Here is a 14,589-nt window from a genome sequence, read left to right on the forward strand (position 1 = left end):
CCCACTCCCGTGCATCACACACACACACACACACACACACACACACACACACACACACACACACACACACAGAGCCCTTTTTATTTCCTGCCTCCACCAGTGTGCTGTCCAGTAGACCTCAAGGGCCGGAGCATCACGGCCATTCGATTAGGCCTGTTCTAGGATGCACCAATGAGCTATCTTTGGGAGGTGGTCGGGATTAAACATGTTACTCGCTCAAAACAGTGAGTTCTGATAGCAACACTCAGTGGTCATTACAGTCCTCACTTCTGCATGGGCCATCAGTGCTTCTTCCAGCCTTGTCTGCAACACCTAGGACTGAAATACTAACAGGGAGAGAGGTACACTGTGTCCAAAGCCCAGACAAGTTTGCCTCATGAGCACACACGCTTGTGGGTTTTCCTTAATCAGTCCCCCAGAAAATGACCTCTCTGCCTTTACTCCCCAGGTGGCCTAGTCCTGCCATGTGTAGGTAAAGAGTGAGAACAGCTCTTGTGTGCAACAACAGCAAATGGAACCCAGTGCTGAGAGACGCATGGCTTCCTCACAGCCCCTGTTCTCACTCAGACTAGTCATCACTGGGAGGCAGCTCCTCTTCCTTTCTCACTCTCCCTAACCCCACACACCAGCCCAGCAGTAGCCTGCAAGCGGTGGGACCTGTTCCTAGTCCACAGGCCAAGTGTGGGCATGACACCACCAATGGCTACTGCAAGCTCAGCCCCTGGGCCTAGTTTCACAGAGAAGAACAGGTTCCAGGTAAAACATCAGCTCAGTGGCCAAAGTGAACACTACTGAGTGTTTATAGTCTATTTTTCTAAGAACATGATCACCATGAACCCTGCATTATTTCAGTTTTCCATAACGAAGTATCAAAGAACTCAGCATCACCTATCCTTGATAGTCACACCTTACTGTGTGTGTGTACAGAAAAGCTTTTTGTTTTGTTTTGTTTTCTAAGCAATTTTTTATTTATTTTACATACCAACCACAGATCCCCCCTCTCATCTCTCTTCTTGCTCCCTGCCCTACCCCCATCCCCTCCAAAAGGGTAAGGGTTCCCATGGGGAGTCAGCAAAGCCTGGTAGATTCAGTTGAGGCAGGACCACCACCCCCCCCCCAATCAAGACTGAGCAAGGCATCCCCTTCTGATCTCAGCCTCAGGACCTGCCTGGTCCCATCACCACTCCCTTCCGACCCAGACATCAATCAGTTCCTTGTTCTGCTCACCCCTGGTTCACACAGCAAAGGGTCCCCACCCGTCTCCTGCCCTGGCTAACAGGTCTCCATACTGGCTCTCCTTGGAGGCAAAGCTGACTCTACCAGGACATCAGTGCACAGAAGCCACATCCCAGGGGGTCTCAGGACTCTGCTCTATCTAACTAAGGAACACTAAGGAGCACTCTCCACACAGTGCGGCACCCACGGGAGAAAGGAACACCATGTATAAATAGACCTTTCATCCACTGAAGTAGCCAAAGGTCTTCCCATTCACCATGTAAACCAAGCAGGTCTGAGGGTCTCTGGATGCTCACTCCTTTTCCATAACATCATCACATGCTGACATTATTATAATAGCCCTGATTCTCCAACAGCTTTCTGATTTTTTTTAAAAAAAAAAAAAAAAAAAAAAAAAAAAAGGTTCAAGGTTCAAGTGCAGAGCACACACCCTGCCTTGACCTTTCCTTCTGTTCTCATGCCCCACCCTTCACAGGATCTACAAGAATGAAATTACTTTTATTCTGTCCTGGGACCTACAGGGAGAAGGCAAGACTGTTTAAATGTTGCAGTGTGTGTTTGATATCAAAGAAGGTCTTGTATATGAAAACAATTTCAACTCTGAGCTGTCAGAAAAAGGCACACTGGACGATAGTTTCCAACTAACAAAGGCTGAGTGGGAAACAGAACTTCAAATAAAGTTCTACACAGGAACCCAGTATGAAGAATATAAAGAAATAAAGGTAGGAGCAGAGGCTGGGGAGGGTCTGGGTACGAGGGTGGATGGAGAGGATGCCCCTAAGTATCAACATGGAGTCTGGAAGCTGCATCAAGTCAGAAAGCTACTGACCCTGAAAATGTCACTGTTCCAAAACAGCACCCCCATAATCAGCAGGAGACACCCCTATAAAGTGGACACCCACGTGGGTAGAGTCTCCCAGTCCAGAGCTGCAGGGCACAGGGGGCTGGAGGTGCAGCTCTATGCAGCCAAGACCCAGTGAGGGGTGCTTGACTCCACAGAGGGTCTAACTGAAAAAACCGTTCCTGCTGAACCTTTTTTTTAAAACAAGCCCTTCCCTTAAAATGCACCCACAAACTTTCTCTCCCTGACTCCTTCTTAAGTTGTAGCATTTTTGAAAGAGAGGAGTACCGGACACAGCCCCATGGGCATGATGTACAGGCCTTTCTTGGTATATTTTAAGCCTCCAAGGGGAGAGGGCTGTGGGAGTCTGCCTTCACCTTTCAGCCAAAAGCTAGAGAGGAAGGTAGCTGGTGGGGGAGGGGAGCACATGAGCTAAAACATGAGGAAAAGGGGAAAGTATTCCTCTAATCACAGCCTGCTCTCTCTCTCTCTCTGCTGATTAACATCCCCTTGGGCTAATACTGTAGTCAAACTCTTTCCTGGACTTGGCAGAAATGAGAAACACAACCTCAGGCTTTGTAGGAAGAAAGCTGCAATGCCACCTCTTCCTGGCATTGTCAGAGAGGGTTTTCCCAAGGAGGACAACACAGCAGAGGTGTGACCAGAACATCACTGCATAGCCACTTGTACCTGCCCATGGCAGGAAACAGTGGGAGGACTCCCAGGAGCAAACTTTTACAACACCAGGGTTTCCAGACACAACAGTTCACAGAGAATGTGAGGCTGCAAGACTCCTGGGGTGAGAAGAGGAGCCATGTGGAGAGGAGAGCCAAGCCCAGGTTCACATCTCAGGAAAGATAGCAGCAAGGGAGCCACACCCAGGCTCACATCTCAGGAAAGATAGCAGCAAGGGAGCCATGCCCAGGTTCACATCTCAGAAAAGACAGAAAGCAGCAAGGGAGCCATGCCCAGGCTCACATCTCAGGAAAGATAGCAGCAAGGGAGCCATGCCCAGGTTCACATCTCAGGAAAGATAGCAGCAAGGGAGCCACGCCCATGTTCACATCTCAGGAAAGATAGCAGCAAGGGAGCCATGCCCAGGCTCACATCTCAGAAAAGACAGCAACAGAGCAAGAACTAAGCTGCTAGGCTCACAGGTGAGAACAGAGTGCAAAAGATCCCCAGCCCTAGGAATGGATTACAGGGCAAAGGTTGAGTCATGGTGTGTGTGTGTGTGTGTGTATAGGGTGAGGTCATCAGAGAAAGTTGGAGACGCTGATCATGAGAGATCATGAACACAATGAGGAGAGGAAAGTGGCATGAGAGTGTCGACACTCAGCTGTTGGGAATCCACAAAGACACAGTATCTGCACTGCCACAGACAAACCACCCAGCCTCCATCACCCGCCAAACACACGCAGCATCCTGTCTAGAAAGTGGAGTGATGATGCTCCTAGGTCCTCCTGGGAGGAACGGAGACCCAAGGCTAGTGCACAGGCTGGAGACTGAGAACTGAGGACAAAGGTCAAATCTCAGTGCCATCATTCGCTATCCTGGAGGTGACACTTGACTCCTTGGGGCCATCACTGGAATACTCACAAGGTCACTTCACACAACACTACAGGATGACATACATTTTAAGATAGTTTCTCTAGTACCACTCAGGAATGTAATAATAACAATAATAAAGTATTCTTACTGGGGTGGCAGGCAGGGGCCTGGCACTTGTCCTTTGTAGCCTCAACATCACATTTCCTTCCCAACAGGTCACATCCAATTTCAAAAATCAATAGTCCATAACTGGATTCAGGGCTCAGAGAGCAATTGAGTGAGAGACATTGCCCTCTGAACTGTCACACTGCACCGTGTCTAAAATCCCACTCAGGTGTTAGATCACAGAGTCAATGAAAGGAGACCTCTAGGGCTTGGGTGACAGTGGTGTATAGTCTTGATTCATAGTCAAGAAGGGAAAGAGAAGGCACCCTGAGGTGCTAGTCCCCTAACCAGCTCAGTAGGCGGGATTCAGAAAGGGCTGAGTTTATATTAAGAAAGCAGTCAGCATAAAAAAGAGTCACTTGTGTTAAGCATAAACAAAAATAAAGTTGAGAGATTTTGAAGGCAGACTTTTCACACATGATGCTGATTCGAACACAGAAAAGTAAGAAGCACATAGGCACAAGGTTCCTGCCATGATCCTGGCTAGGTTCTGAACGGTCCTCACTGGCTTATGTTTGACTCAATTCACACGCATTCCACTGTCTTGAAGGCTAGGGAGCCTATGGGTGGTGGGCCTAGGTGGACAGAAGTAGATCACTAGAGGCAAGTCTTTGAAGGTTCTACCTGCCCTGGTTCCCATCTGTATTTTTTGCTTCCTGTCGGATGCCATGGAACGGCCTCATGCAAGCCGCCATCACCAATCTTCCTGCCATGATGGACTCTCTGCAAGTGTGAGATAAAACTCTAGGCTTTAGGCTGCTTCTGCTGGGTATTTTATCAGAGGGATAAGAAAAGTTAACTGACGCATCAGCCTGATAGGAAATTTCTTCTGCAGGGTCATCGGCCCTATTCCACTTCAGCCCGGCATCGCCCTCGTTATTAACCACTGCAGCAGAAGATCACTGCCTCAGAATACACAGAGTCCTCACTCGCTTTTCAACCTCGGCTTGCCTCAACCTCTTCGTGCAGCTCTGTTAGCTATGGTTTGCTACGGCACACACACTCCATCCATCACGGTGGTATTTCCCGCAGATTCTATGATCTGGCAAATATCTTCATGGCTGTTATTTATGCAATAGAAAAAAAGATCTAGAGAAATTCTCCTATCAGACAGTCAACCGTTCACAGAGGAGCTGCTGTCGCCAACACCGTGTGACGAAGAAACATGTCTCTAGATGCTAGCCAAGAACATCTCATCCTAACAATTAGGAACTTCCCAGGAGGGACCCCATGACTCCAAGTAGTTAACAGAAGCACAACCATGATGTGACAGACTCCAGTGGCTCCCTCCTTCTAGCAGCTGTCAAAACTTGCTTTGCTTTTTCCAATCTTAATACCCTAAATCCACCACCAAAATGGCCACACCTGAATGGCTGCAACTTGACACGGCATGTCCACGGCCCTGTGTATGGCATGGCCAGAGCTTTCTTAACCCAACTTGTTCTGATCAGTGGCCCATATTGGGAGATTGATGAAACATTCTGAGCAGCGGATATGGCCCTTTTAGGACTGCAGGCTACTGTGAAGGGAGTGGAGAATCTGAATCCCCTTTGGACTGTCTGCTCCACAGCCGCAAAGGGAGCTCTCGCACAATTATGGTTGTCTAGGAAGCCAAGCCTGAGCAGCAAGAATGGAAGGTATCACCTTAAAGTGGCAGAGCCCAAGCCTTGAGATGTCCTTACACTGCTCGCCCCTAGACTGGTAAGGGGTGTGGTCAGAAAGCTATGTCCATGCAGGGAACCAAGGGCTTGGGAGTGGCCCAGCAATTCTCATATGCAAGCCCAGCTGCTCTTGAGTCTCCCTTTCCGCTCATCTTTGTTTGATCTGTGCTGATTTTATCCATCCACTTCTGAGGGCCTGAAGCCCCATGCTCTAGGCCTAGACTGCGCCAGTCAGGTCTCAAGCTCTCTCTTGTTGGCTAGGGAGCTCTATAAACCCCTCCTCTACCTTCCCTGTCCTCCGGACTTGAATGCCTGTGGGGTATCCTCTGGATCACTGTGGCTCTTCCAGTCTCACAGTCAAGCAACAAAGGAAGCACACCAGAATGTTGTGACACTTCAGATCAGGCACAAGCCTTGTCCTGAAGTTCCCACCAGCACCTGCCAGCTGGACTTCACACACTGCCCAGTAGAGATGCCTTGCCATCCCTGCCTGATGGAGTAACCACTCTCTGAGTTTTTTCACAAATCCTTGGCACTCCAAATTCCAGCCCATGGCACACTCTCCAGGACTATTGATATGAATATGATACAGAGTCAGCCCACCATGTATGTCTGCAGGTTCTAAACCCATGGGACTCCACAAACCAGACATCAAAAAAATAATTTTAAAAAAATTGCATTTGTTTCAAACATATTTGTGTGTGTGTGTGTGTGTGTGTGTGTGTGTGTGTGTGTGTGTGTGTGCATGCGTGCGCACGCGCCCCTTTTCCACAAGCAATGAGGGATAATGACTACTGACACGTGGTTTATGTTGTGGTATGCATTGTAAGAAACCCTGGAATAGGTAAAGCGCATGGGAGGATGGGTGTAGACTATATGCAAATATTATCTCACTTTGAAGAAGGGGACTTGAGAAGCCATGCATTCAGGTGTCTAAGTTAGTCCTGGAGCCAGCTCCTGCCAATACTGAAGGAGGACTGTCTGCGTGATGGACGCTGAGGTGAATGCATATACAATAATAAGTTCCCCACAGAGCTGGAGGAGATGTTTAGGATCTCCGAGGCATTTTACCGATGTGTAACCAGAACAAAAATCACAGCTCATCTGAGCAAACACACACATCACCCAGTGGTGCTGACACTGTGGGAACTTAAGTGGGAGAGGCGATGGCTTTACAGAGGGTGACATGCACAGCAGTGGAGGGCTTGAGACCCAGTGATGAAGAGGAAAAGCAAGTCAGACGACTCCTATAAGAAAAGAGAGGGTGAGAGGACCAAGAGACAGAACTCTAGGAACAGTGGTCCCCGCAACACCCCACACATGCGGGGACAAGGTGGGACTGGAAGCTTTCCTATATGAGGCCATCAGTGAAGAAAGGTTTGTGTGTGGCAGGCGACTCACCCTGTCTACTGTCTACCTGCTGGTTACATTCAAGTACAGAGACCATGAACTGCCATGAGACCTTTCCTTAGCCCCTCACAGCCAAGCTGACTCTGCTTCTCCCAGCCAGGTAAGAAATCCCCATCTGCTTTGGATGATGAGAATGCAAACCATCCAGTGATGTCCAGCACAAGTGTCCCACACAGAAGGGCAGACATTGCTGTGCTCTGCATAATCCTGAACATAACACAACTCACTCAGGGCACCAATCATTGCCAGCAGTAAAATCCAGGACCCCTGAAGTGCCTATCTTCTCACTTTTCTGGGGAATTATTGTTCCCTTTATCTCTAAGAGGGGCAGGCTCACAGGCTCTTATGAAGATGAAATAGCGCAGCCAGGTTTACTGAAGGCTTCTAAACCCACACCATGGGTTTCCTGGCACCATACCACACCACGACATTCTTCCCCGTCCTGGGTGATAGTGAGGACCCCGGAGAGGCCAGTGGCTCCACAGCAGGCCACTGCCCACCCATGAGGACAAAAATAACTAAGGCCCTGTGAACACCCCTAGAGTGGAGACCAGGCATTTGTGCTCTCTTGTTCACCTTGGAACAGCTTCAGGGCCGGCTCTTTTCTTAGTATGGAAAGTGGGGTAACAGGCTCAGACATAAAAGACAGAGCTTTCCTAACATGAGCCCTGACTAAAGGCAGCTGTGGAAGGCTCATTCCAGGGCAGCGGGAGTTTCTAGAGATAAATGCAGCTTAAGTCAATATTTCAGCTCTTTTTCTTTTTAAAGGCCAGCAGAAACTAGAGGCCGGGGTGGGGGTGAAAGGGAGCATTGTAATACCCCATTTTTCAGCTAAAAGAAAATGTTTCAAAGGCTGCCAAACCTCCCTTTACTCCTCAAAGCTCCGACAGCTGTCAGGACTAATGCCGCTGGAGGCTTGGTCCCTGGCAAGACATGCAGCTGAGATTTCACTCTCTGCCTGCCAAGGTGGTGGCTCTGTCCAGGGACTCAAGCCAGGGATTGCAGACCCCTGGCAAGAAGAGCCAGGGACTGCCTGGAATTAGACAGAGGAGACCAGCCTCACTGCCTGAGAGGTGCTGAGGAGGACTGGGGTGCTGGGGGAGAGGGGGTCCTCAGAGGGGACTCACTTTCCAGCCGCGGGAATGGATCTTTCTAATCTGCGCTGATCTTGGTTACAACAATGGAAACATAGTAAGCCCCACTGGGTGACGGCGATAGAATCAAATGTACTGCAGTGACCTTTCTAATGCAGCAGAACGTGACAAGGCAAGACATGGGAGAAACTGCTCCCGGAGGCACACATGCTCAGGCAGGTGAGAGGAGCAGAAAAACAAGGCTATGAAGAGCCGGGGCTAGCCCCAGTACGAACGACTTATGTGCCGTTTAGAAACCAGGCCTACCGTGAACTGTGGACTGGTGGCTGTGGAGCCCGCATGGGATTAGAGTAGGGCCCTCTGGACACGGAAGACAGTTGTTTGGCTCGAACTGTTTGGGGGACACCCAGGCAGGGGGATCGGGATCTGTCCCTGGTGCATGGGCAGGCTTCTGGAACCTGGTGCCTGTGGTGTGACACCTTGCACAGCCTTGGTGCAGTGAGAAGGGGCTTGGACCTGCCTAGGCTCAGTGTGCTGGGCTCTGTTGACTCACTATGGGAGACCTCGATTTGGGGGGTGTGGGGATGTGGGGTGGCTTGGGAAAGAGAGCTGCGGGGTGGAAGGAGGGAGGAGGGGGATCTGTGGATAGTATGTGGAGTGAGTAGAAAATTTCTGAATAAAAAAAAATGGAGAGAGAGAGGGAAGGAAGGAAGGAAGGAAGGAAGGAAGGAAGGAAGGAAGGAAGGAAGGAAGGAAGGAAGGAAGGAAGGAAGGAAGGAAGGAAGGAAGGAGAGAAAGAGAGAAAGAAAGAGAGAAAAAGAAAGAATGAAAGAGAGAAAGAGAGAAAGAGAGAAAGAGAGGAAGGAAGGAAGGAAGGAAGGAAGGAAGGAAGGAAGGAAGGAAGGAAGGAAGGAAGGAAGGAAGGAAGGAAGGAAGGAAGAATGAATCCAGGCCTAAAGTACAGCAATGTCAAGAGCTTCGTCTGCAGGCAAGTAACACTGGTGAAACTTTTTTTAAATGATAATTTGCAGTTTTGAAAAAGTACAAGCATCTAAACACAAACTGATTTCCAAGAGAAAAATAAAAACCCTACTGTACCTTTCTCCTCCTTCTGTCCCCACCCCACCCCCTGCCCAATTTTCTAAACTTAACTTTTGCATTGACATAGCCCACTGATAACAGAGGGCCAAGGTCTTAGAGCCTTGTTTCCAGTGGAGCCCCGTACCAAGAAAATCTGCGAGAGGTGAGGCAGGGTAATTTCTATAGGGCATGTGGCATCCTTTAACAGCCTGAGCTAACTGTAGCCAGGTGCTGCTCAAAAAACAATGTGCCAACCACCAACTGGGTGTAGATACTTAGACCAGCTCCTTGTCGACTCAGGCACAGAACCAAGCAACCCAGAGAACTTTATTCACTTCCTACCAGCCAGACCATCCACCTGCAAAGCCCCAGAACTTCAAACCACACAACCTACACTACAAGATCTGCCCCCTGATCACACTGTCCGCCTTAGGAGACACTGAGAGAAAAATCACCCCAAGGGGAACTGTCAGAATAAATTACTAAAGATTAAATAGTTTCTCTGATGATTCACTCAACAAACACATCAAATATCTATTATAGTTTGTCTGTGGGCCTCCAAAACCCCTTCTGTTGAATCCCATCATCCAATGAGATGGTATTAGCAGGTGATGAAGCCTCAAAGGGGAGCCCTTGTGATGGGACTGGTGCCCTTACAAAGAGATTCCAGGGAGCTCTCTTACCATCTTCCTGCCATGAAGACACACAAGAGCACAGCATTCTAAAACCATACCTATCGGGAACACCACTTTGCGGGCACACCAATCTTGCATCTCCAGCCCCCACAACTGTGGAAGACACAAAGCTGTGACCATCTGCTACCACATCTGAACAGAATGAAACAGCAGCCATGAGTACATGCGGAGCAGCTTTCTTTGGGTCTGACTATTACCTCTGGTTGTAACAGCACAGAAAGAGAGGTCTGGTGGAGGAACCAATCTCTGGAGGCTTGTCTTTAAAGACTGTATCTTCTCATCTCCCCTGCCATTTCCTCTTCCTTTGCCTCCTAGATGGCAGGTCAAGAGCTCTGCGGCATCCTTCTTCTAATGATCCGATTGCCATGAGCCAAAAGCAGTGCACACGAGGTGATCATGGACTACAAGCTCTGATGTCACATGCCCCAATCACTCTTTCATCCTTTAACCTGAGCCTTTGGACACCGACTCTCAGGGTAGTCCATCTGCATGTAAGTAACCTGACATCCATCATATGAAGAATGCCAGCTCCACAACTCCAGCAAGAGTTCTTGACCACATGCCCCCGGTCCTTGGAGGACCCTACGCATAGCCACCTACTTCATTACATGGCGCCTGGCTGTCATCTAGCCAATGGCGTGTCTGGTCACCATCCCCACTCCCTCCCAGACCCAGCACTTTCATGGCATTCCATCCCATTCTCCAAAGTGTCCCTTACTCTTCCTGCCTTGAGCCACTCACTCACTCACTCCTGAAGGAGCCAGCCCATCACTCTTCTCCAGTGGAAGGCAGCAGAAGCATGGCTGATGGAAAAGAGCTGCACTGAACACTATCAGACATCACTAGGACACACTCTTGGGGTCAAGACCAATAATCCTATAGGAATAAACCTAACAGGGAACTCTTAACAATTCCAAAGTTTTTCTGAACATGTTCAGCTATAATCGTTTTTCTATGCCGGCACCTGAAGGAGCAGGCTTCCGAATGATTCACACTGTGAAGAAACTTAGAAAGGTTCGCCTTGTCTACACCTGCCTGCTCACATCCAAATTTCACCTGTGTTTTAATGCCCAAAGCATTCACACTTCACCTCTGGCACCACTTCAGGTCCAGACGGATTTGAAATCCCAGGAATTCCCTCTGTCGAAATTTCACACTCCACAGCACAGAAAGCCATGTGACTTCCCCAGTACAAGCAGGGGGACATAGAATTGGTGTCTCTAGCATTGGCCACAGATGCCCAAGTCTGGAAATGCAGTGACTGACTGACAAGGAGGTGATGCTGGTGTGGGTAATTCCAGATACTGGTGTTTGGTGCCTTACACCAGGATGTCACTTACTTGACAAAAAGAACTCCAATTTTCTTTCTCCCAGCAGGTCTGATTCTCAGTCAGTAGTTTAAAAATATAAATGATTTGGCCAGTGAGATGGCTCAGCTGGTCTTCGGTGGCCCCTCTGCATACCCACTTAATGGTGACTTCATTGCGTGGCTCTCTGGTTCTAATCTAACCAATGGTTTGCCTGGTCAACATCCCCAGCACCCTCCTAGGCCCAGTACTAAAGGCTTTGATTAGTGCCACCAAGACTGACAACCAGAGTTTGATCCCATGTACACATGCATGCATGTGTATACACACACACACACACACACACACACACACACACACACACACACACACACAATGTGGCATGCTCATCACCTCCCTACAACACAAAATAAATAAATAAAATGTACTATTTTTAAAGTTAACAACAAAAGCCATGAAAGACCAAAGAAACTTGGATGCCCACTTCTCAGAAATCAACCCCAATGGCTTCTCTCAGTAGCACCAGGAGATGACTGTCCCTTTATTCTTTTTCTGCTTTGTGGGTCACCTGGGAGTCACAGTGTACACTCTGTGAACAGAGAATGTGCTGAGTAATTTGGGCGTCTATCTACAACCTGGATAACAAGCAAACCTGAACAGTGCCAGAAGGTCCACGACTCGGGCTACACAGCAAGCAGAGGCTTGGTCCTGGGCCCTGGCCCAGTATGTGGCATTCCCCAGCACATATTCTAAGGAAAGGACGGAAGGCCCCAGGCCCCAGCAGTACCCACTCCCTGCTGGGGATGTCTTTCTGTATGCTGTGAATGTGCTGCTCTGATTGATTGATAAATAAAATGCTGATTGGCCAGTAGCCAGGCAGGAAGTACAGTATAGGCGGGATAAGCAGAGAAGAGAATTCTGGGAAGAAGAAGGCTGAGTCAGGAGACGCTGCCAGCCGCCGTCGCCATGAGAAGCGAGATGTAAAAGTACCAGTAAGCCACAAGCCATGTGGCAACTTATAGATTAATAAAAATGGGTTAATTTAAGATATAAGAATTAGATAGCAAAAAGCCTGCCATGGCCATACAGTTTATAAGTAATGTTAAGTCTCTGTGTGTTTACTTGGGTCTGAGTGGCTGCAGGCCTAGGTGGGATTGGAGAAGACTCCAGCTACAACTCCCAGCTTCAGTCAGGAGGCTTCCAACCAGCCCTCCACATACTACAGCTTCAAAAAGGGCCCTGATCCAAATTCACCAAGTCTGATCCTTGTCAATGCCTTCAAAACTGACATGTGCAGCCTCTGGACTGTGGGGTGCAGGGTAACGGCCACCGTGTAAGCAAACACAGGGCTTTGCTGATGTAGCCATGAACATGCTGTCTCAGCCCTGCACCTCCCTGCTACAAGCCGCAGCACTCACCTTCTCCATCGGCACTCATGTTCTCGTAGGAGTCCCACCGAATCAGTGGGTCCGCTGTGTTATAGTCCACCATCACTCCCTGGTCACTGTACAGATGCTCCGATCCTGTGGGGCGTGACAGGTGCGTTAATCTCAGCAAAGCCCAGGGTCTCAAGACATCTCGGGGAAATTCTAACATGCGAGCCTTGTATTTAACGGTTCCTGCCTAAATCTATAACAATGAGCCTAGTAAAGGAGTGGTAATTTCCTAAGCAATTACAAAGGGAGTTAAAGTTATCGTGTGCCTGCAAATATACCCCTATAATAATCTCAGAACTGGGGAGGCTAATGTGGGATGATCAGGAGGTCAGCCTAGATTACAAAGTGATTTCTGTCCCCAAATAGTAACAAGGAAAAAAAAGTTAAAATTGGAACAGTCATGCACGGGAGGCCTGGTGACAGATAGCAACATTTCACCGGAGTAGTAAAGAAAATTAATTCTTATTAAATCTATTTTCTGAAACACATAGACATTCGGTGTACTGTACTGGCTTTTTCAAACACTTCTTCTGAGGGAAGAAGCAAATGTTTGGTACAACTTCATAGTTCTATAGATGTACGGTGAACCCTCAGGTACCCTAGCCTGCAAGGGCTCCCTCAGGAATCACCACGGACAAGTCATACTACCTTTTGGTCTTTCCCAAGTGAGTGCTAATATCTCAGAGCCACCTCCTGCTTTCTTTCTTTCTTTCTTTCTTTCTTTCTTTCTTTCTTTCTTTCTTTCTTTCTTTCTTTCTTTCTTTCTTTCTTTCTTTCTCTCTTTCTCTCTCTCTCTCTCTCTCTCTCTCTCTCTCTCTCTCTCTCTCTCTCTCTCTCTCTTTCTTTTTTTGGCTTTTTGAGTACCTCCTGCTTATTATCCAATATGCTATTTAAAAAAAAAAAAATCACCCAAGACCAAGCTTAGTAGTAGGGCCTAGAATACACAAGACCCCAAACAGCACCACCATATATAATAAAAATTTCCAAGTATGTGCCAAGATGGGAGGTGTTAATACAAGCTCAGGGTCCTCAAAGCTGTCTCCAGCCTGAGTTAGGGTCTGGCTGCCCATTGTCCTACCGGTGACCTACCTTGAATCTTCTCAGGTGTGGCCGAGAAGACCAATTCAATCTTGCCGTAGTCAGGAAAACGGTCATCTGAAAAATGAACCACATCACACTGTGTACACCCCAGTCCATGCAAGGTCAATCCCAAAGCTACCACAGAACACCCTCGGGCACAGAGTGTCCACCTCTCCCTGGTTTCTCTGAGTTGTTCATCCACAGACCAACTCAGTTTTGCTTCTGTTGGCAGTACCTCTGCCAGCGAGTGGGAAGAAGACCCAGAAGGACAATGCTTCTGACAGAGGGCTCCATCCACTCACCTTTGCAGGCACTGTCCAGCTCCTCTTTCCCAAACAGCAGTCCGTAGCCCTGCACAGCTCCGGTGTGGAACTGCAGGCGGAAAATGACGTCACGGGTGGCCGAGCGGAACTTCTTGTGATAGCACTTGACCTGGTTCAAGAGGGGACGAGAAACAAGCAATGGCTGAGGGGCAGAGCTCAGCACAGAAGTGTGGATGGTGTGGCCCGGGACAGCTGTGGCCAGGAGCTCACACTGGAAATGCCTATCTGAAGATGCCGGGGGGGGGGGGGGGGGGGGGAGTCAGCACATCACTGACCATCCCCTTATGGCCCCCATGTTATCTCAACAGAAGGAAAATCCCCAAAGCCCACAGCTGTTTGTCCCGGGATGGGCCACACCCTTCAGACAGGGAGCTGTGTTAGAAGACTTCCGTGGTCTCTCATCTAGATTTTAGCAGCGGACTGTGAGGATATTCCCCTTTCATCTAAAATCTCCATGCTTCCACTGAATGTGTCTTTGGTTCTCACACCATGGAAACACAGGTTATTGCTGCCGTCTTGTTGAGTACAGGCTAGAATATGGGGGTGGGGCAAAGTGGGGGCTTGGGAAATAGGGGGATGGGGCGTCACAGACAGAGACCCAGCCAGACAGACAAGCCCAAGGGTCCTGGAGGTAGCATTTTAAAGGAAGTACTAGAATCACATCTGCGACTCAAACCAAGGCTGTGGCATCCTACCTCAGGCACAGCTCA

The 14,589-nt window shown here is 48.8% G+C and overlaps 1 protein-coding gene across 4 annotated transcripts in view; it reads right to left on the reverse strand.

Annotated features, from left to right (window-relative positions):
- The window catches only part of Tns3 (tensin 3), a 244,712-nt gene that overhangs the window by 83,139 nt on the left and 146,984 nt on the right, over nt 1–14,589 (reverse strand). For all 4 annotated transcript variants that reach the window (XM_076545949.1, XM_076545948.1, XM_076545950.1 and 1 more), the window contains 3 exons: nt 13,859–13,988; nt 13,566–13,631; nt 12,459–12,563 (listed from right to left, as the gene is read on the reverse strand). In XM_076545949.1, the coding sequence (XP_076402064.1) occupies nt 12,459–12,563; nt 13,566–13,631; nt 13,859–13,988 (301 nt within the window). The remainder of the gene's footprint in view (nt 1–12,458; nt 12,564–13,565; nt 13,632–13,858; nt 13,989–14,589) is intronic.

Source organism: Peromyscus maniculatus, chromosome 10, assembly GCF_049852395.1.
Source record: "Peromyscus maniculatus bairdii isolate BWxNUB_F1_BW_parent chromosome 10, HU_Pman_BW_mat_3.1, whole genome shotgun sequence".
In the NCBI taxonomy this organism is placed as follows: Eukaryota; Metazoa; Chordata; class Mammalia; order Rodentia; family Cricetidae; genus Peromyscus; species Peromyscus maniculatus.